At 37.2% G+C, this 23,039-nt stretch overlaps 2 protein-coding genes across 7 annotated transcripts in view; both read right to left on the bottom strand.

Annotated features, from left to right (window-relative positions):
• Positions 1-4,942: 4,942 nt before the first annotated feature.
• On the bottom strand, positions 4,943-13,704 carry abcf2a (ATP-binding cassette, sub-family F (GCN20), member 2a). 2 transcript variants are annotated; one of them, XM_083542426.1, is made up of 15 exons: positions 13,586-13,704; positions 11,818-12,003; positions 10,823-11,035; positions 9,752-9,934; positions 9,351-9,522; positions 9,002-9,097; positions 8,663-8,765; positions 8,000-8,095; positions 7,788-7,907; positions 7,595-7,684; positions 6,455-6,565; positions 6,301-6,363; positions 6,037-6,165; positions 5,643-5,846; positions 4,943-5,522 (listed from the first exon to the last, which is right to left on the bottom strand). In XM_083542426.1, exons 2-15 carry the CDS (start codon positions 11,954-11,956, stop codon positions 5,415-5,417), a joined length of 1,827 nt encoding a protein of 608 aa, XP_083398552.1. In that variant the 5' UTR covers positions 11,957-12,003; positions 13,586-13,704; the 3' UTR covers positions 4,943-5,414. The 2 variants fall into 2 exon arrangements, with proteins under 2 accessions (XP_083398552.1, XP_083398553.1); XM_083542427.1 differs by having other exon boundaries at positions 10,823-11,032.
• A 1,676-nt stretch (positions 13,705-15,380) lies between these two features.
• Positions 15,381-23,039, bottom strand: part of smarcd3a (SWI/SNF related BAF chromatin remodeling complex subunit D3a) — a 34,283-nt gene continuing 26,624 nt past the window's right edge. For all 5 annotated transcript variants that reach the window (XM_083541784.1, XM_083541783.1, XM_083541781.1 and 2 more), the window contains 5 exons: positions 21,940-22,037; positions 21,714-21,849; positions 20,463-20,585; positions 17,866-17,967; positions 15,381-16,752 (listed from right to left, as the gene is read on the bottom strand). In XM_083541784.1, coding sequence (XP_083397910.1) covers positions 16,699-16,752; positions 17,866-17,967; positions 20,463-20,585; positions 21,714-21,849; positions 21,940-22,037 — 513 coding nt within the window. In that variant the 3' untranslated portion in view covers positions 15,381-16,698. The remainder of the gene's footprint in view (positions 16,753-17,865; positions 17,968-20,462; positions 20,586-21,713; positions 21,850-21,939; positions 22,038-23,039) is intronic.

The following is a 23,039-nucleotide window of genomic DNA, read 5'->3' as shown; positions in this document are numbered from 1 at the left end:
CAGCGCTCGCTGATTGGCTCTGTCGCTTGATACGCTCCACTTACCCCTTAACGAGGATTGGGGTTGCCAGAGTGGCTAAAATACTGCAAATCAACAAATGCAGGGGGATTATGGGCCAAATAATGGCTGTACTAAATGATGCAGGAGTTATAGAAATAAGTGAACTTGTTTCCAACTCAAAGAAATAACAGCCAGAAGAAAGCTAACCTTTTTTCTTTTCCAAATAGATTTGTTTTAGGTCGTTTTAATTTCTGCAGAGAGATGGCAACCCTGGTATCAAGTAAAGTTGTATAAACACTATATGGACATATGGACATTGGGACACCTGACCTTTCCTGCCATATGTGATTCTTCTACAAACCGTTACCACAAAACTAAAGGCACACAGTTGTATCGGATGTCACTGAATGCAGTATAATAAAATTTTGCGTTTACTAGAACTTGGAAACCCGAACCAGTTCCAGCATGTCAATGCCCCTGTGCATAAAGCCAGCTACATGAAGATATGCTTTACATGGTTTGGTGTGGAAGATCTTGAGTGGCCTGCTATAGAGCTCTGAACTCTACTTAACACCTTTGGACTGCACCTCAGGCCTCCACAACACTAAATCAGTATCTACACTCTTGTGGCTGATGAACATGAATGTCCACAAGCACAATCCCAAATCTAGTGAAAGAGGGATTATACAAACAAATTAACACTAAATGTGGAATGTGATGCTCAAAAAGCATTTACTATACTTATACTTACAAACTTTTAATATAGTGTAGCTGAAAATCAGTGGACACCTGACCATCAGACCCACATGTGGTTCATCCTGAATTTGTTGCCAAAAATTGCTGATCTCCTAGGGTTTTCTCACACACACACACACACACACACACACACACACACACACACACACACACACACACACAAGTCTCTAGACACATTGAGTATTTGAAAGCTCTGCTGTTTTGAATCAGTTTGTTGTGAGAGAGGTTGGAAGGGAATGAGCAGACTGGTCTGAGCTGTCAGGTTGATTATAGTACCTCATATACCTCATATATACTTTTCATGGTGGTGATCAGAAAGGAACCTTCCTCAGACACCCTGATCCAGAGTGGCAGCTGGATCTGGTTGAGATTTCAACTTATGACCTCCAGATCTACATAAACCACTAAGCTATGACCACCACAAGGGAGCCATTTATTATATTATATATTTGAGATCATTTAGCCACACAAGCTTTAGTAGGGTTGGATGCTGATGCTGGTTGAGGATGCATATCGTAAGTGCAGTTCCTCTACAATTGAAGTAGTTTGGTGCAGTTGATGTCAAAGACTCTGTACAGACCACTCAAGTTCTTCCACTCCACTCTTGAAAAACCATGTATTTGTGGACCTTGCTTTGTGCATAGAACACTGTCATGCTGGAACAGGTTCTAACATTTTGGAGACATGTTGGAGGATTCCATATGGTTTTAATAGTTGGGTGTCCAAAAACATTTGACTACATAGAGTGATAGTTTCGTCTATAAAAATGAACATAGTTTTAACTAGAATTACAATATTACAATTCTCATAGAGCATTCTGGCAGGTTTTCTTTGCAAGTCTAGTTGTATTTAATTGATGTTACATACTACAACAGCCTGATGCAAATCAACAGCTGCCTTCCTATTGTGAAAGTGTCTTCAGGAAACAAAAGGTGTCTCAGTCTATTCTCAGAATATGAAATTCCAGATATTCCTTATCATGCACTGGATGTGTTAGGTAGATATTAGGTTAAAAAATGGTTTCATTCCTCAAATCATTATTATTTCTTTAGTTAGACAACATATCATGATCAAAACAATAAGCTGAGGATTACGTAACAGCATTCACAGTATGTTTGTTCACTGAAATGAAAATTTTTTATAAATGTGGAATCTTCCCGAAAACCTGTCGTTTTTCTTCTTATTTTTTAAATAATAAAATCATGATTAAATACTCTGTTGACTATCTGGAGCATTTATTTAATGAACATAACTAACAGTTACATGAAATATCAGCCTTGATGCTGGTGACATACAAAAGCATTAGAGGTATATCAAAGAGAATAGTTATATGAGAATAGTTATATGAGAATAGTTATATGAGAATAGTTATATGCGTCACTTTTAACATATGCTATATGATTAACATGAGATTTGACTATATTTATCCGCATTCTTGTCGTTTTCTCTCATTGTCATTACAACTGGCTCACAGTGGAGATTGGAGTATTGCAAATAAAGTAACGTCAACCTTTTTTTAAGACTTAAAGCATGCATATGTTTAGGACAGGTTTATAAGTACTTTAATGGAGGTAAAGACTTGTGTGACTACTTCTATAAAAGCAGAGATTGTTTTCAATCATCTGACATACAAGTAAAAATACATAAAAAAAATACAAAAATACGTTTGTCATAATTGTCCAAAAAAAAAAAAACAAAAAAAAAAACTATTTCTATATATTTTTTTCTTTTTTTTTTACTGTTAACACATAAAAGGCAAAAAAAAAAAGGTCAAAGAAAAGAAAGTGAAAAGCACAGACTAACTGTTTTATACTGAGTAAGGAGGACACCTAGTGGAGACTTGGTGTTAGTGAGGTTTGTAAAGTCAATTATAAAGAACAAGAGACAGGGGACAGAATTTGTACCTGGTCTTATTCACAGCTTCACAAGAGCTGCAAAAAAAAAAAAATGTAGATGAAGACAATGTAAATGTAGAGACAGAAGGCACCTGCTTATTAAATGCACTAACCAGAGTGAAAACTAGAGCAAACAGGTTATCTGTGAATGAGAGTAAAATGAATAACGTCTTGTAATTCTGATATAAACAACAAACATTTATAATTGTATATAGTATTTGTCCTAACTGTGTTTATTCCTTTTTTCTAAAGACTGTTCCTTCTGGGAAACGTTGTCCCCCAAGATTTGACTTCTCACCGCTTTTAAATATTAAGCAACACATTTTGTATTATTACTTCACTCTATTAAGTCAAGGGGCTGCTATACAAGTCCCCTTGTGTGAGCTGTTACTATACAAATCAAAGTCTATTAGAATAAGGTCATTTAATATATTGCTCATTTTACAGCTGGAACTACTGTCTGAAATATGCTGCTATACAGAAATAATGAAAGCCTGCAAACCAATCAGATTTGTGATCTAATTCAGCCACACTATGGTAAAAGATTCACATCATGCAGACATTTAAATAGAAATAGAATATAAAGAAATTTTAAGTATAAAAGTATGACCTATAAGGTATAAGAATCTAATTATACAAACATATATACTATACTATAAAATATATATGCAAAATATGACAAACACTTCTAGACATAGATTATACAACTTCTGAGAGGACAGCATTTTGCTGCACAACATTTAAATGCATGAATAATTATTTTACAGACTGGTTACATCTAGAATTTCACCTACTCTAAATAATACACAGTGATAAGATTTATTTTAATTCATCATAATAAATCAAGTACTATAATTATATTAGAATAAGTGAGGGATAAAGATTGTGTCTGTACTGCATTATCACTCTACATGCAAGTGTGACTGTATGTTACTATGGTTACAATAGTTTAGCTGTGTTAGCTGGATCGTTAGCTGTGTTCTAAAAAAACAAAAAACAGTAAATGAATTTAGAAATTAGGCAATTTTGAAAGTCCAAAATTCATTACTTACTCAAATGCAATAAAATTACTGCATACCAGCAGCAAATATGTTCCCATGAAGGTCATGCTACAAATGAGAGCTTTTGTAAATTTGCCAAAGAAGTTTCAGGAAAAAGGGGATCTGCATAATTGATTGCATTCTCAATAAAATTTTGGAGGCTGTGTAAAGACGATTCATAAGCAGTTCTCACTCCTCTTTCCAAACCGTTTTATTCCAGGTTTTTTTTAAATAAACTTTTCAAAATATGAATGCAAACCAACTGACAGCAGAAAAGAGGTCAAGCAACAACTTTTGAATTAATCCTACTATTGTAGCAAATCGTCTATGAAAATATAAAACCAAATAAAATTGTTAAATAGCTCAAAATTAATTATTGTTAAAACACCTGAAGATGTTTAAAAACATGAGAAAAAGTAGTAATGTGTTAACTAGGTAGAGGATATGATTTTACTAATGTAACTGTTGCACCAGCTCACTACGGGGAAATCTTGCAGAAAATAACCACATCAATACTAAAGCTTCACATTAGCCCCAAGGATCCTTTATACTTAAAAACAACCATGAAAATTTCTCTCACCAGATGGTGGAAAGTGCTACCACACGTACAATAGCATTTTATTGTCTTCATTTTTTCCCCCCCCAAAAGATACATGTTAGGAATGTTTCCACCATGACTCTGAGGGGTGCCAACAATAAGACCGAGTGTGAAATGTAGAAGCATTGTGCTCTGTACTTGCCAAAGCCAAAATGTAAGCACACGTTCGTTTTTTTTGTGAACATTAGCGTATGAACTCTGTAAAATGAAAAACGCAACAAAGAAAACCCAGGACTGTTGAGCAGCTAGAATCCTGCATCAGACAAAGCGATTGACAGCACTCAAAAACAAAATGAAGTTCAGAATAGCATCTGTGGATTTTATTAACTTAAGCTCCTTAAGCCACCCACTTACCTATTGAAATGATAAACTCCCTTGTTTTGAAAAAAAATATATATATATATATTCCAAGCAACACTCTTGATAAAACACCAGAATCTAAAGTTTTAATGCTTTGGCATTAATTTGCCAATCCAAAAAAAAACCCCACCACAAACATCAGCTGTATAGATACATTGCTAACGGTAGTTTATCACTCTAGTTTAGAGAAATAGGCAGGTTGTGAGGATTAGCAGTAGCGATGGCATTTTTCAAACCCGAGGAACTCGTGCATGAACACCTCAGACTATGAGATAATGAAACATGACAAGGTATTATTGTAATAACTTTACTGTGGAAATTCTCAATCACAAGGTTAACACAGGCCTGACTTCCAGTCTGATGGAAAACCAAAAAAAAAACCAACAATACCACAATAACATCTTTAAGTACTGACAAAGGTATTTTTTTTATTTAGTTATGCTCATCCATTATTGCAGATATAGCCTTAAATACTTGAAAAATAAAAGCTCAATAAGAGCCCATGTATACATAGTGACATCAGCATTTGCACTGGTGACACATTGTTTAAAAAAACAACGGGGTGGGGAGGGGGGCTGGGGGATTTGACAAAAAACAAAAAAACAAAAAGTGAAATGTCCTGAAAATTTGCTTAAGTGCACACCTGTTTAGATTCTTATTTTAGACAACAAAAACGCAAAAAACAGTAGATGTCTATGCATGCTTTGCCGTGATGTGAAGTAGTAGAGATGCTGACGTCCTTGGATGGGCAAGGCAGGGTATGCTTTACACATTTTTATCGATTTTAGATTTCAGATGTTCTTTGTAGGCCAAGATGTCCTGACTCCATTTGGTGATGGTCTGATTTTGACAAACCCAGATCTCCTGAGCGACCTATTAGCGGAAAGACAGACTTGATCTTAAGTTTCCAAAGTAAAAAGACACAAACATGGAGCAAAATCAACATGTGCTCAGAAGAAGAAAAAAAAAAAAAAAACAACAACCCCAAATTACCTGCTGAATGAGTCTGAAATCGTGGCTGACCAGCATCATGCCCCCTTCAAAGTCGTTAATGGCCTCAGCAAGTGCGTCGATGGTTTCGATGTCCAGGTGATTGGTGGGCTCGTCCAGGAAAAGCATGTGTGGGTGCTGCCAGGCCAACCAAGCAAAGCACACGCGACATTTCTGACCATCCGAGAGATTCCTGATGGGACTCACCTGGCATTAAAAATAACCCAGAAGAAATAGCATTGGACTCTATACCTCATGTGTTATCTGATCGCCTCATTACGAAGTGACCAAAGTATTAATACTGCACTTATTTTAAAATACAGAACAATGAACACAATCCCCCCCCCCAAAAAAGCATTTTTGAAGGTTTTCGTTTGTCCCGTGATGTAAAACTAACCTGCTGCTTGCCAGTGAGTCCATAGCGGCCGATGATCTTTCTCATCTCCTCCCTCTCTTTGATCTCTGGGTAACACTTCATCATGTACTCCAGAGGGGACAAGTCCAGGTCCAACTGCTCTGTCAGATGCTAAAGCAAAAGAAAGACAAAGTGCAGATAAAGATGATTCTAATTTACTTGCCTGCTGGCGCAACCTGACAAGTCAGTATTAAAAGAGAACACGAATAAAAACAAGCAAATGGCAGAGTATTTGATTGGCAGTACCTGGTGATATCTGCCGATCTTGACGTGAGAGTGTTTTCTGATCATACCGTCGGTGGGGAGAAGCTGAGAGAAAGAGGACAGAGCAGAATATTAGTCTAAAAACCAGCATGCAGTTTTAAGCCTCTACACAGTCGCATTTTAAAAGTACACGTACCTCCCCTGTGAGCAACTTCAGTAGTGTGGATTTGCCAGCTCCGTTGGGCCCCACAAGGGCCACTCTGGTATCCAGGTCAATCCCAAACTCTAGATTTTTATAAATGACTGGCTGAGATGGGGGAAGAAAAAAAAACCAAACAAAAAACCATGTCTCCTCAAGCTGCACATATTGAAACTTTTTTTTTTACAGTTAGTCCACTTTTATTTCTTTGGTTCAGACAGACAACAAATCAAATTTGCTCAAGCTTTATTTCTTTTTTTTTAATTATATTTTTATTTATTTCTTACTAAAACAAAACAACAACAGAGCCGACACATCAGTCAACACACAGCATACACTCAAGCATATTAATAATATAATGCTAACATGGAAAAGTGACCATGGAAAGGCAAAGGGCAAATCAAATCAAAAGGGGAGAGGGAAAAAAAAAACAAAACCCATGAGCAAACAAAAAAGAAAAACATAAGTCCGGGCTAGGGTCGTGCCTGTAAGTAAATCCCACAAAGGGGCCCATATCTGCCAGAATACATCAGACTTATTCTACAAGTCATACGCAAAGGGAGGAGATTAGCCATTTGTGCTAAACACATCTTTAAAGTTGGTACCTGTGGTGATGACCATAGAATAAGTTTGCACTTCTTTGCCAAATAAGTAATCAAATTTAATAAAGACCGAATCAGAAATCCAATGAAACTGCTTTTTTAAAATACGTCCTTTTTTTTTTATACAACCAAGAGGTGTGCAAAGTCGCCATGGAAACACGCCGACATTTGCTACCACAACAAAGTCAAAGCCGTATAAAGTCTTAGAATAAATAGTGTTAAACCAAAGTGCTGCAATAACCAAGGGTGCTCCGATCGGATATTCGCGACAATGATTTACCTTCTGCTAAAAACGACTTTAAATTCCACAAGGTTTGGGTGGGGAAAACGAAACCAACAAATATACACTCCTTAATTTTAATATTTAATACACGTTGTTTCATTTACCAGTTTTTAGCTTTAATGATGCGATATAAAACCCTGCAATCGGTATAGGTGGACACAGCTTCCAGTGATCTTGGAATGGTGACAGGGCCCCAAAATACCTAAATCAGAGCACCAGTATGCAAAACTTCGTGGATGCAGTGGTTCCTACCGTACTATCCGAGTATCTGAAGCCGACGTTCTGAACCATGATGACTGGAGGAGGGATCTTCCCACAGGAAGGAAAGTAAAACGACAGCGTCTGTAAGAGAAGCCAAACAGTACTGGTCAGACGTGCTCGTTTCCCCCGTTAGCAAAACAATCTGTGACGGGTCGTATAACGACCCACTTTAGCAACAGTTCACCTTGTCATTCACTACACGTTCAGTCAGCCCCGAGGCCACCATTTTCTGCAGCGTTTTCTCTTTGCTCTGCGCCTGCCTGGCCAGCTTGGCTGAACCGTGACCGAACCGTGCAATGTAATTCTGAGGAAGAACAAACGGGTCATATTGGCAAACTTATTACAAAATTACTTTTTTATTAATAATCAGTTTAAACAGGCGTGTGCTAAATTTACCTTCATATGTGCAATCTGGTCCTGCTCCCAGTTAAAGCGTTTCATCTGGTTCTCCTCCAGTTCTTCTCTGGTTTTAACATACTGGTCATAATTACCCTATACACAACACAAATCCACATCACCACCAAAACAATATGCAAAAAAATGTAAATAAATAAAAGATATCCAGATCTGTGAAGTCTAGAAAAAGACCACCAAGTAGGGTTGCAGGGTTTTTTTTTTTTTTTACAGTTGTTTTTATTATTCTTACCTAAATGTCTGTATTTACAACAGTACAATTTTGTTGCACAATGTCTTAACATTGTAAACAAATTTATGTAATCAAAATGAACACTAGTCAAGATGAATACCCAGCATTTTATTATTATATTCTGTGGAGGATTTAAGAAATTCCCAGTTATGTAATGGAATAATTCACACAGCATGTAGGGGGCGTGGCCACGGCATGTAGGGGGCGTGGCCTCAAAGGCCAAGCATGTGATCGATGAATGTGCAGAAATTCAACTGAAACTGCATTAAATCTGGTCTTTTTTTTTTTTTTTAACTACATTTCAGATGCATCTAAAATTTATTCCCATATAGTCCTGTTAATCCCAATGGAAAGTGTCTTAAATTCCTAGAAATTTGCAACCATACCACCACTAAGTGGGAAAAGCCACTCACCGTGTAGTATTTCAGTTTGCGTTGGTGCAGGTGGATGATGTTGGTGCACACGCCATTTAGGAAATCTTGAGAATGGGAGATCAAAACTAAAATTCGTTTGAATCTGTAACAGAGAGATTTAGTTTAGAAGTCTGAAAATAACCCACACACTTGATTAATCTTCTACTTCGGATCTGTGGATCAGTTAAACGCTTCGGTCTAGTTTTTGTCAAAGCTCCAGCCGTAGTGAGAAGCAAACTGCTTGACGGCGGAGCTACAATTCGGCCTTTTGTTTACATCATATCCAACCAGGCGACTCAAACTCGTGATCAGTTTGAACGTAAAAGAACAGCAACGTACTCCTTTAGTTCTTCCTCCAGCCACACGCACGCATCCAAGTCCAAGTGGTTGGTAGGTTCGTCCATGAGCAGCATAAAGGGTTTAAGGAACAGGGCTCTGGAAACAAGAATATGCAAGTCAGTTGCATCCTTTTGTTATGAGGGAAAAAAGTGAAAAGAGACAAAGCGCCGCAGAAATCAGAAATACGCTTCAGACAGTTTTTGTCACTGCACAGCTGGACCGCAAAAAATTGCTTGGTGTCTGTGCTATCATTCGGCCTTTTGTTGCATCATCTTACAGCAGCTATTGTGCATTTCCCGAGGTGCCAAATCCTCCACTGGAAGCTAACAGGAGTGTAAATATAGCGTACCTGGCAAGAGCAACACGCATCCTCCAGCCACCACTGAAGTCTTTCAGCTTCTTCTGCTGCATTGCCTTGGTGAACCCGAGGCCGTGAAGAATGCGGGACGCTCGCATCTCTGCTTTGTCTGCGTCCAGCTCCTCCAGTCGTTCGTACAGCTCCATCAACTTCTCACACGAGGCTAACAAACAGGCAAACTTTAACCCACTTGTTTGCCGTGATTATTAAGAAGACACTGATTAGGACTTGTTTGTTTCTTAACCGAACACAGTCTCCTTTAATACAGAAGCCATTAAGGAGCGTGTTCATTAAGACTACACTGTACCACGCCTAGGAAAGGAGGCTATGACAGACAACAGCCCCTATGAAAACGTGGAAAGCTCTAAAAGAAACGACATTTGTAAACTCACAGTCCTCGTGCGCAAGCCTCTCTGCCTCTCTCTCCAGCTTGATCCTCTCCTCGTCCACCTCCATTACACACTGCAGGGCAGTCTTCTCACTAGGAGCCATTTCACGCTGCAAGTGGTAAATGTCAATGTGCTCTGGAATTGGCACCTCTCGGTGACCGATGGCTGACAGCAACATAGATTTACCTGAAAAAACAAGAAAAATTTTAATAAAATTACAGCTTTACTCAAATGGATTATTCATTATTTTCTAAAAAAAAAAAAAAGTTAAACAATACAAGTGTTTGAAATGTAAAGCGAAAGAAAGGGACTTTTTTTTAATAAAATAAAATAAAAGGCTACGCAAGTATTCACAGCCTTTGCCATAATTGAGCGCAGTTGCATCCTGTTTCCACTGATCATCCTTGAAATGTCTTTACAACTTCAAGTGAAATTCTTCACATATCCCAGCATATTGGGAAGCTGAGGTCAGAGCACAAAGTCAGCTATGATACAGCTTCTTTGGAGCCAAGATAGTTAAGGGCCTTGCTCAAGGGCCCACCAACCCAGAGGCCTAACCACCAAGCAACCCCTTCCTAGACTAGACTGTTTAAAGATCAACCTATATTTAAATGCCATTGCAAATCCAAAAATGTTATTTGAATGAAAAAGTGAACTCTAGGAGGTCACAATAATCCAGTAATATTAAACTACTTCACTTTAATAATCCTTGCCCGAGTACAAGCACATAAACAAAGTTTAATAGCCACACCAGGTATGCACTGCTCATAGAACAGTTTGTTCACAACGCCTTCTCAATGGCCTTCAAAAACCCCATGACACGACACTGCCCGACCGCCTTCTCATTTGCAACACCATTATTGGTTTAAAAATGACTGATCCTGGCTGTTTGAAGGAATGCACATTACTTTGACTTTCAAAACACGATTCCTAGCTTCATTTCCAGCTCCTAACACTGACCATGAAGATCCTGTACTTTCTTTACCCTTTGCTCGGTTATTTCAGTCTCATTCGTGCACCACTCAGCAGGACCCTCGCTCAGCTCTTGCGCCTGCCTGAAAAGGTAAACCGTACCGGTTCCGTTGAGGCCGATAAGGCCGTAGCGACGACCCGAGTTGAGCTCCAGGGAGGTATCGCTGAGCAGCTCCTGCCCATGGAAAGTTAGAGAGAGACTGCTGATGTGAACATCTGTGCTGTTTGGATGAGACGCCAGCACCCCCGTAACAGCGCGTGCTTCTGTCTTTGCCAGCTCAAACTCATCCAGTTCCTTGGTAAGGCTCGCTACTCCTGTGGAAAAAGAGCACCAACAGTCTTAAAAACCTCAAATAAATACAGCAGGGTGTATCAAACAAAAAGAACATCCCTGGCCATTTTTAAACAACGGTTCAACATGTAGGCAGACTGACTACGCAGTGCCACATAAATGCTCTCGTCTGTATTTATGACGTTGCGTTTGTGCATCGGGGAAAAAAAAAGTCTAAATATAAAGGAGTTCTATTAAGTAGTGCAGAATAAATGCAACAGCATTTGTAGAACAGCTGGATATGAACGGAAAAGTAGGTGGTAAAAATTTTTCCCCCCAAATGAATGCAGCTGAAAGAAATGCTGGTCAGAATGTTGTTTATTCAGGGCAAGAAGGAGGATAAAAAAAAAAAAAGGTGGTGGGGGGGGGAAGAGAGAGAGAGAGAGAGAAACCGATGATATAATTGGGGATGTTGATGCCGTTTTCTCAACTGTAAGCACATGGTGACAAAGTGATCATAATTTTTGGACCACTCAGTCAGGACAGCATTTCCAGGCTAAAAATCTATACTTATGCTGCCTTCATTTTTCCAGAGATGGTGCCAATATTTTCAGGGTTATACAACGACTAATTGGACATGTTCTTCATCACTCTCATTCAATTTAGTTTTACTTGTATACCGATATTCTTTAACAATAGACATTTTCCCAATGCAGCTTTAGAGAGATGAAACATAGAAAAAATTAAGAAATAACCACCACTATTTATTATCTGCTCTCTAACACAAAGTCAAAACTTAGCCCAGCATTAAATGCTCCTTACTCACCATCATCATATACACCGTTTTCTTGGCTCTCTGGTTTCTCCCCTTCTCCATTCATTTCTTCTGCTTTTTTGGGCCTTTGACGGGCCTTGGCTGCCTCCTTCTTCTTTGCTGCCTTCTTCTTGGCCAAATCGGACGGCATTGTGACTGGGGAACAGGAATGATAGGATGGTCTTGGAGAATGGCAAACTGTGGGACAGAGGTAGAGTTAACGGACATTCAACTAATACAGATGTTCAGCGCAAACAAAATACTTATGCCACCTCCATACTGTTCACCATCAATGGGGCAGTAAACCTTTTTACTTCGGGAACCAAATCTTATGGACAATTTAAACCTTGGGGGGGTATGAGGACTTGAGTCAGCTCTTTGTTTTCTTTTACTACCAATTCCCTCCTCTGTGACCAACACATACGTTAAAGTTGAACTAAAACAGAAGTTAATTAAAAAAAAATGAAAAATTGCAGGATCCATTGAGGGAACAACTTCACACATTAAACGCTTACCAGAAGTACAGTATCCAGATGTGTATTATCTAGACGAGAGATTTGCGGTAGTCTAGATGCCTACAATTACTTCTTATATTGGGGGAACAAAATATTTGGTCATACATTGCGGATGACGTTCAGCTTGTGATACCACACGCTGTTCTTCTGTTTGGGTCGTTGCTATAGTAACCGGGGAGGTTATTATTACGTCAATGCTAATAAAAATCACATCGCTATCTACATTCTATTACACTGTAAGGTGTGAAATTTAAGGTTGTAAATAATGTCCATCTTTAAACGAGACACACTGTTTAATCCGCTGTGGTTAATGAGTTTCACCTCCAGATAATCCAGTCGGCAGATCAAAGCTTCGAAATTAATTATTGTGTACAATAATAATATATTGCAAACATTATTTCATACATTGTGATCTTTACATATCATCCATTACTGTGTTTACCGAGTCTGTCTTTTATAAAAGATGCCATGTCGTGTTAAGCCACGTTAGTGTGTGTTATTTATTTTTTAGCCAGCTCGTTTTGCGGTAATCTAAACACTAATTTTCGACCGCATGTTAGTTCCTGGCCTGAGAACGCATGAACAACGTGGTCCACGTTTTAATTCGAGCATTCAAATGTCTTTCTAGACGCAAGAAATCAACAAATAGCGATATCCCTGTATATAAACCGTCTCCCGCGTTAGCTAACCGGAAACGTCCAAGGAACAAAGACGTCACTTCCGTACATGAACGAATGGCCAAAACCCGGCCGGTTCACAAGAGGCCCAACAATCAGACTAGTGCGCCCCACGCTAGCTCGAGCTAACCATGCTACATCACTGAGCTGAAATGGGTTTAAAAGACGCTCTCAAAAAGATGGTTTTCACAAACCTAGTTAATATCAACTTAATAAAAGCACATGAGTTTATCTGAATGAACGAGAGACGAGGCTGTGAGCTGTTTCAGCTCTCGCCGCATCGTGTGCTCACTATACCGGCAAAAAGCCGGGCCACATCCCAAATCCCCTGCTCCAGCCTACGAAAGGGTACTACATAGGCCTCAAGATGCACGACGAGTAGGGTCACTTTGTAGGGAATAAAGTGTCGTTTAAAATACAGCCCCGGCCTACAAGCAGAAAGAGTACGTTCTTATTTCTTAACATTACAGCGCTCACTACCAGTAAAAGAACCGGTTAAGAAATTACACAGAAAGCCAGTAATAGTCGTATTTAACATGTACACCTAATATTAGATCTAAAAAACGTGACTCTGTATCGGGTTATTACCTTCACTCCCTCCGCTGAGCGTGCCGGCTCGCTAACAGGAAATCAGCAGTCTCATGGCTTTTCGATACCCGGCGTCGGAACGACGCGCGTGCTCAAGACTGGTCCTTCGACCAATGAGATTTTAAGACTTGTAGAAGCCCCGCCCATATAAAGGCGGGGCCCAGGGGGTGAACTGGGAGTCGGTTCATCGCCGTTAGTCGGGTTTTTTCCACGTGTTCTTCCTTTCGAGGCATGAGGACTGTCGTGTTCAGTCAATTTAAACTAGATTCGAGTTTATAAAACCTTTTTTCAATTTCCCTTTGGAATTATCTATCTATCTATCTATCTATCTATCTATCTATCTATCTATCTATCTATCTATCTATCTATCTATCCACTTGCATATCTATCTATCTATCTATCTATCTATCTATCTATCTATCTATCTATCTATCTATCTATCTATCTATCTATCTATCTATCTATCTATCTATCCACTTGCATATCTATCTATCTATCTATCTATCTATCTATCTATCTATCTATCTATCTATCTATCTATCTATCTATCTATCTATCTATCTATCTATCTATCTATCTATCTATCTATCCACTTGCATATCTATCTATCTATCTATCTATCTATCTATCTATCTATCTATCTATCTATCTATCTATCTATCTATCTATCTATCTATCTATCTATCTATCTATCTATCTATCCACTTGCATATCTATCTATCTATCTATCTATCTATCTATCTATCTATCTATCTATCTATCTATCTATCTATCTATCTATCTATCTATCTATCTATCTTTCCACTTGCATATCTATCTATCTATCTATCTATCTATCTATCTATCTATCTATCTATCTATCTATCTATCTATCTATCTATCTATCTATCTATCTACTTGCATATCTATCTATCTATCTACTTGCATATCTATCTATCTATCTATCTATCTATCTATCTATCTATCTATCTATCTATCTATCTATCTATCTATCTATCTATCTATCTATCTATCTATCTATCTATCTATCCACTTGCATATCTATCTATCTATCTATCTATCTATCTATCTATCTATCTATCTATCTATCTATCTATCTATCTATCTATCTATCTATCTATCTATCTATCTATCTATCTATCTACTTGCATATCTATCTATCTATCTATCTATCTATCTATCTATCTATCTATCTATCTATCTATCTATCTATCTATCTATCTATCTATCTATCCACTTGCATATCTATCTATCTATCTATCTATCTATCTATCTATCTATCTATCTATCTATCTATCTATCTATCTATCTATCTATCTATCTATCTATCTATCTATCTACTTGCATATCTATCTATCTATCTATCTATCTATCTATCTATCTATCTATCTATCTATCTATCTATCTATCTATCTATCTATCTATCTATCTATCTATCTATCTATCTATCTATCTATCTGGGTGACAAGTTTAAAAGAAACATATCAGAATTAAACCACTTCTTGCAACACTTATTTATTGATACTCATTTATTGATAATCAGTGCTAAAAAAATATTAAACCATGTGCCTTACAGATGTTTTTGTTGCCCAGATGTGCCCTGCTAGATTGATTCTTTGAATAATGAACATCTCTGAATGTCTGTTCTTGATTTCTCATGTGAAGACTGCATCTGTTGTTGGACAAACCAACACAAAATAAAACATAGCTGTCCATGTGAGAAACACAGGCTAAACTCTGAAAACCACACACACAAAAATTATTATTAATAATAAAAATAATTCACACCCAGCGATGAAACAAAGGCATTTATTAATTTACACTTATCAAATGTTTGTGACATGAGAACACGATTTTTTTATTACTATAAATAAAGAACATCCTTAGAAAAATTACAGGACCAGGTGTCCCAGAATTAACAAATCTGACATTCATTTTCGCAGCAGTGTCACTGCCACCACACTAATACCGTACCCATGTTAAAAAAAGTTAGCATCTCAGTAATCCACCTCATAGGTAAAAAGATAATCACCAGTCCATTGAACTATTGTGACTGAGTATGCATTTGACTTTATCTACAGAAAATAAAAAAATATAACAATGGTACTAAAAAAAAATTGGCCTACATTTAAACTTTGGTAAATGCTTTTTTTTTTTTTTTTTTTAAATAAATCTGCATCCTCAGTAAACTTTTAAGGCAACGAAGTTACAATTCTGACTGGTTCATGCGAAGCTGTTTCCTAAAAACAGGCTTGTATGTTCTCATGCAACATGCACTGGTGTGATTAAAACAGATGTCTGACAACAACGAGGCAGAGCCGCTGACAAAAATGAAATCAGTGATCTTGACACACGGGGTTCGGGGGTGGTGGTGGGGTGATAAAGGATATGTATCTTTCTTGAAAGTTTTCATCTTTCAGGTCTTCAACATGTTCTCACACCACCCGAGTAAAAAGGCTTTCAAGCTGTATTCATTAACAGAAATGTGAAAGCAGGCAAGTTTTAGCCAAGTGACGCCTCGGCCATGGTGAATGTTCTGTTAAGACCTATAGAGAGGTTTACACAGTGCTTCAGTTCACGGACACACAGCAGATGAACGAAGACAAAGCAGAATCTAAAGTGATACTCAAAATATCCAGTACTGTTAACACATATTCACATACACTAATACCAAATACTGTTGACGAAACAAACATAAAAAGAACAGCGGAACTTCACAGTACACATTTCTTTCCCTTTTATCCAAGGTTTAAACTCATTCTTACCCAAAAGAGATGATATTTTTTTGCAAATACAAAACATTCCCTCAGAAAGAAAAAAGCCAGCAAAATTTTTGGCTCTGTTTTCCTCTGGTTTGTAGCATAGGAATTTTCCAAAAAGACTTTTATTTGTATTCATTTTTGATAATACTTACAAACTCAACGTTAAACTGTAATGCCATATACAAAATGTTCAATAAATAACAAATAGTGCCAGTTGCCAGTGTTTTAAATTGTTCAAGGATACTGGGAAAAATTGTCCAGTATGTTTCAGATTTTGAACTAGATTAAAATTCCTGTCATTATTTGACCAATAAGTGTGCTGGTAAGTTTCGCTCCGGACCGATGACAAGTTTAAGTGGTGCGCATCGCCAAGGCCTGTTCGAGTTCTTGTCTTCGTTGTTGGATCTGTTTTCCAAAGAAAAAAGAAAACGTTCAAAATAGTGAAAAAAAATGCCCTGTCACTTTTAAAATATCTATCTATCTATCTATCTATCTATCTATCTATCTATCTATCTATCTATCTATCTATCTATCTATCTATCTATCTATCTATCTATCTATCTATCCATCCATCCATCCATCCATCCATCCATCCATCCATCCATCCATCCATCCATCCATCCATCCATCCACCCACCCACCCACCCACCCACCCACCCACCCACACACACACACACACACACACACACACACACACACACACACACACATATATAGCATCTATAGAGCACCTTGCTTTAAATACACTGTTAATAAAAGTAATCATTATGATAAACACAATACTGCCATTAATGGAAAATTATGTTTCACACACATATTTAGAATCAGGCAAGTTATAATCTCGGATGTTTAAATCAGTGAATAAATGCCCTGCCACTTCTAAAATATATATCGTGTATATGTATTGTATTTATCATAATGATTACTCTCATTAACAGTGTATTTAGAGCAAAAGTGCTCTATAGATGCTGTGTATGTGTATGTATGTATATATATACATACACACACACACACACACACACACACACACACACACACACACACACACACACACAGCATCTATGGAGCACATTTGCTCTAAATACACTGTTAATGAGAGTAATAATTATGACAAATACAATACTGCCATTAAAATAATGTTTCACACACATATTTGGGATCATGTAAGTTATAATCTCGGATGTTTTTTCCCTCGTGTCGTCTCAAAAAGGTTTTCTTTGCAACTGACAATTCAGGTTTGCTCGTTCTTGAATCTACATCTATCTACATCTGTTGTATGAATAAAACTGAATAAAAAATAAATATCCAAAAAAAATTGGAATTACATCAAACTGAACTAAATACTTGTGCATTGTAATTGAAAATACAAAGTAATGTTATGATGATATACTACATTCCGGTGTAGTAAAACTAGCTGATTGGTTACATATAAAATATAACATTATAATATATATGGTAACCTTTATTACACATCTTTCTTGAGGTAGTCTTATGTCGGCGTGAATCATTTTCACTCACCTTGCAGTAAAAGTAGCGACTCACAGCTTCTTGAGACCAAGGCTGGTTATAAAACTCTGCTCTTCTTTCCTCCTCTGGGTTTCCCACCACATCCATCATGAGCTGTACAAGTAAATCATAATCGCGGGTTTATCGTCAGTAGATCACTTTTGTACAGATTACGGTGCATCCAGAAAGTATTCACACAAATTTTGTTGTTATAGCTTTATTCCAAAAAAAATTTCTTTCATTATTTCTCTCAAAAATTCTACAAACAATACCTCATAATGACAACGTGAAAGAACTTTGTTTGAAATCTTTGCAAAAAACAAAACAAAAAAAAAACTATTCAACATTAGAATTTTGAGGAAAATAATGATTTTAATCCATTTTGAAAAAAGGTAACCTAACAAAATGTGGAAAAAGTGAAGTGCTGTGAATACTTTCCAGATGCACTGTATACAAATGATAACAAGCCAAAATCAAGGAGGGTAGAAATAAGATCAATCTAAATAAACAGTGCCAGCAAATTAGTTTGTCTCAATTATACAAACTTTGCTATAAGGCTTATTATTTTTTGGAAAGTTGTGGTTTGAGCTTAAAAAGGATAGGGACAAAAGTTTGTGGACACCTGACCGTAAGATTTATATGAGCTTTTCGGACATTCCATTCTACATTTAGTCCCTATTTGCCTCCAGACTACTGGGAAGATGCTTCATTTAATTTTGGAATGTGCTTGTGGACATTTGAGCTCATTCAGCCACACAGGTGTTACAGTTTTTCTCAGTTGCTTTGCAGGGTTTTGTCAGATCAGAAATGAAATTCTCAAAACTACTTTTCCTGTCAGGAAGTCATGGTGCACAATGCAAGGCCAGATTATTCTGTCAGGGGAGTGCGGGCGACTGGCTGAGTGGAAAGGATCCAAATGCAGAATGCAAACAGAGTATTGTAAAAAAAATAAATAAAGTGAATAAAGAGGCAGAGGGAAAAACACAGGGCAAACAATCCAAATTCCGAGAGCCAACAGAAAGGTCTAACAGTCCAGAGCCAAACCAGAGCAGAGCAGAACAGGGGTCAGGATCCAGAACAGAATCCAGAGCAAGCAGGGTTGCAAGAGTATTCACAGGGGCAAGAAATCGGGTGAGATAATTTGACCCCGAGCTAAAGTCTTGATGTCCTTTATAAACCGGGTGGTGCAGAAAAAAAAAACGGCAAGATGGCCGCCGTCTCGGAAGGTCCTGACAGTTCCACATGATGTAGTCACTCGTGCACATCAAAAAAGCAGTTCTTGTTGCTTTGATCAAATTGTGAATGCTTTGGTATATTTATTCAATTGATTATGTACAATTGTTTCCTATATTATCAGTTGTTTGTGTCATGTTGATAAAAATATCTTGTTCTAGTTTCACATGAATAATCTTAACCCTCAAAACATCTCAGCATCAGTTCTTTGCATAAGTCACTAAGTGCGAAAATTGTTAAACCAGTTATCAGCTGTCAAACTTATATTTTTATTAAACTTTTTTTGTTGTTTTTGTAAATATGTTTTGAATTGATGAATTGTGCAGATGAATCTTGAATGTCACTAATGATAGCAAGTGAACGGCATCAGATCGACCAATAATCAACCGGTTCTCTAAAAAAGGTTAAAGGTGAATCTTGTGAACCTTCAATTGGCAACAGAGCAAACCAATGAATTACAATTTCTGAAAATGGATGAACAACCAGGAAACCAGGAGGCTTGTACAGTTCAGTAAAAAATGTGAATCCTGTCAGATCTCTTGCAATCGATATAAATCAAATATGCAATCAAATACATTTTGTGCTGCTGAAATTCATAGATGCCAAACAGAAGAAAATCAGACTTGTGCATTTTCAATCACTGTAATCCGTAGATTATATCAAGAAATCCTAAAACTGTGCAGCATCATACTGATCACCAAACATTTTGACGATCTCGTTTGTGAACAATGACAAAGGGACTTATTATTCTGATAGCAGTGATTTGTTCACTGACAAATATTTCCTTTTGAGAGATGAAATAAGGATTTTGAGAAAAGTACAGGCTTTTGTAAGAAATCCAATGTATTTTGTACAAATCTTTTCAAGAAATGCACTTACTGGTTTGCAAAAAGTAAGGATGGTTCGATAAATGATGCAAAGCAACAGAGTAAAACTGTAGTAAAGGCAGGTATTGATGTAGGCTGATAAGGCCTGGGGTTCAGTTAGTGTACCAATTCATCACAATGGTGGTTCCAATAGGGGTGAGGTCAGAGCTCTATAGCAGACCACTCAAGATCTTCCACTCCAACCCATGTAAAGCATATCTTCATGGAGCTGGCTTTATGCTCAGGGGTATTATCATGCTGGAACAGGTTTGGATCTCCTAGCTTAAGTGAAGGAGAAATGTCAAGCTACAACATTCAACGGTTGTGGTTACAGTTTGAGGAGGAACAACAGATAGCTGGAAAAGTGTCCCAATACTTTTGCCCACAAAGTATATTATTAATAACGTCTTACATTTATATTTCCTACAGATTCTCAAATTTTATCAGAAATAAAATGTGTGTATATTCTCATGAAAAGTAAAAAAAAAAACAAAAAAAAAACGTTCTGACCTTTAGGTCTCGGTTTTGTGAACAGATCCAGTCCTGGATGTAACCTTTGGGATCTCTGGAAAAACTGAGCATGAAGTCTCTTTGGATCTTCAACTGGTTGATGGATTCAATGGTCTCATGGATCTGAGCAACCACAAAAACACTTGTAAAAATATGGGATGAATCAAGAGAAATGCATATACATCTCTCTATATGTAGTACATTGGTTGTGGCATTGAGGGATCTTGTAGAAAGAGACAGCAAGAGAATGGAGAGATGATGTACCACATACAGGTGTTGTGCCACTTCTGATCATCAGAAGACGCTAATTGAATTTCGAGTACAATTTTGGCAGCAGCACTGGTGGAACTTAATGTTCTTGTTTAACTCGGCATTTAACTTCTTTTTTTGTTTGACTTCATCATAGTGGCTAATGACAAATTAAAGTAGACACTACAGGCTTTAGGAATTTATACTTCTTTTAAGATGTGTTTCTTTGTTTACCAAGCCTAGGAATAAATCATAGGATTTTATTGTGGCCAATGTATATGGTACACCATCAAAAAAGTCATGGTACTTTACACACAGAAACCCAACCATGTCTGGTATAATCTTTTAACTTGATGTACTAGAAAAAATCATTTGTTTCTACTGAATAAAAAAGTTGCAGAAGGAATAAATACATTGAAGGCCAAGAAAAGTGTTAAACCACTACCACCTTTTTTTATTGACCTTTTTGTTTTTAGAAGTAGTCTCCAGTGTTAGTGGGATTGCAATAAGTTAAAGAATTGCAAAAGTCTTTAGGGCAAAAAGCTTTGTAACATTAATCAAATTAACCCTTGGGGATTAATGAAGAAGTATTTACTCATCTTTATTATACTTTAACCAGAAATGATGCATACATGAAAAGCAGAATACTCTCCAGGTCTAATTAACATATAAAAAGTATTTTAAAGAAAATCTGTTGAGGGAATGATCATTTATAGCTACTATAATGTAAGTGAAAACAGGGAAAAAAATTTTTTATGTTAAACTTTAGAAAGGAAATATAGCCTGCTGTTCTATAATCAACAAAAATGGTTATTGTTGGCAAATGGGTTGGTATAGTGACACTTCAGAGTGGTATCAGTAATTATCTTATATTATATACATTGTTTTTTTACTTCAAAAAACTTCAAAAACAAAAAAATGTTCAGGGATATTAACTTCTTAATCAATCCCTATACATGCAGTATATCAGTGATATAGCAGCTCTTGTTGTGTTGTGCTGACCTTGTTGTCTAGTGAAGCTATTTCCTGCTGATTTGCCGTTGAAAGCAGAAAACCATTCATCTGGGTCTTTAGAGGATCATCCACCTCGACATCGATGTCATAACAGGCTGTTTTCTTGTGGTCATTGGGGTCAACGCTGTTAAACAGGTACATAATATTTAACTGTATAAAAAAGAGGAATCCAAGTAGGGGCTCCTTATGCATTTGGAACACAAGTGAGTTTTACCTGATGACATGGTTGATCACAATTGGGTCAGGGGGCAGCAGCAGGTTAGTGAGCCGCTGAGGAATCTCACTGAATTTCAGACGTGGGCAGTCGAAGATCTGCAACATGTACAAGACCACTTTAAATAAATCTATGTTTATACCTGGTTACATCAATTATACTATTAAACCACATGTCAGGTATGCACATAGTGTAAATTATAATGTGCTCCAGCAGTGGTTACAAAGTTTAGATGGGTGGATGGATGGATGGATGGATGGATGGATGGATGAATGGATGGATAGATGGATAGATGGATAGATGGATAGATAGATAGATAGATAGATAGATAGATAGATAGATAGATAGATAGATAGATAGATAGATAGATCGATAGATAGATAGATTGATAGATAGATAGACAACAAAATGCAGTTTTCCAAACATGCAAATAGTAGCAATTGTGCAAACTGACAAATGCAGATAAATATGCATTATATGTACAGTATGTAATATATATGTAGAAACAGCAAAAAATATAAAAGCTATGGCAGTGAAAAATGTACAGGAGATATTAAGTAAGTACAACAGACATAGAAGAAATATCAACCAAATCACGTATAATACATTCTTATACAGAAGCTACACTATATGGAGAAAAGAATTGGGACACCTGACTTTTCCAGAGATATGTGGTTCATCATCCAAACTCTTACCCCAAATTTGCATGCACACAATTGTACAATTGTCTTTGGATGTAGCAGAATTACATTCTTTCCCTCATTTGAACTAGGAGACCCAAACCTGTTTCAGCCTGACAATGCATCTGTGCCCCATGAATGTATAGTTTACATGTGTTGGAGTGGCCTGCCTCAAACCTACTGAACACTTTTAGGATGAATTGGAACACTGACTGTACCCCAGACCTCCTTACCTAAATCAGTACCTGATTTTACTAACACACTTGTGGCTGATTGAGCACAAATCTCCACAACCTAGAGGTTATTAAAACAGTAAATGGAGACTAAATGTGGAATAAAATTTCATAAAATACATACAAATCTCAGTCAGGTGTCCACAAATGTTTGAGCACACAGTGCACATTGGACAATTGGCTGCAT

Source organism: Silurus aristotelis (assembly GCF_946808225.1).
Source record: "Silurus aristotelis genome assembly, chromosome: 5".
In the NCBI taxonomy this organism is placed as follows: domain Eukaryota; kingdom Metazoa; phylum Chordata; class Actinopteri; order Siluriformes; family Siluridae; genus Silurus; species Silurus aristotelis.
This window is presented reverse-complemented; position numbering and strand designations above follow the sequence as displayed.

What these genes read in the sequence shown, in the direction of transcription:
- abcf2a (XM_083542426.1), bottom strand. Translation starts at nt 11,956, where the DNA reads ATGCCGTCCGATTTGGCCAAGAAGAAGGCAGCAAAGAAGAAGGAGGCA. An exon ending in AAACGGTGTATATGATGATG is followed by an intron (nt 11,036 to 11,817) that starts GTGAGTAAGGAG and finishes CTTTTTCCACAG; the next exon opens with GAGTAGCGAGCCTTACCAAG. An exon ending in ATTTCAGACTCATTCAGCAG is followed by an intron (nt 5,523 to 5,642) that starts GTAATTTGGGGT and finishes TTCCGCTAATAG; the next exon opens with GTCGCTCAGGAGATCTGGGT.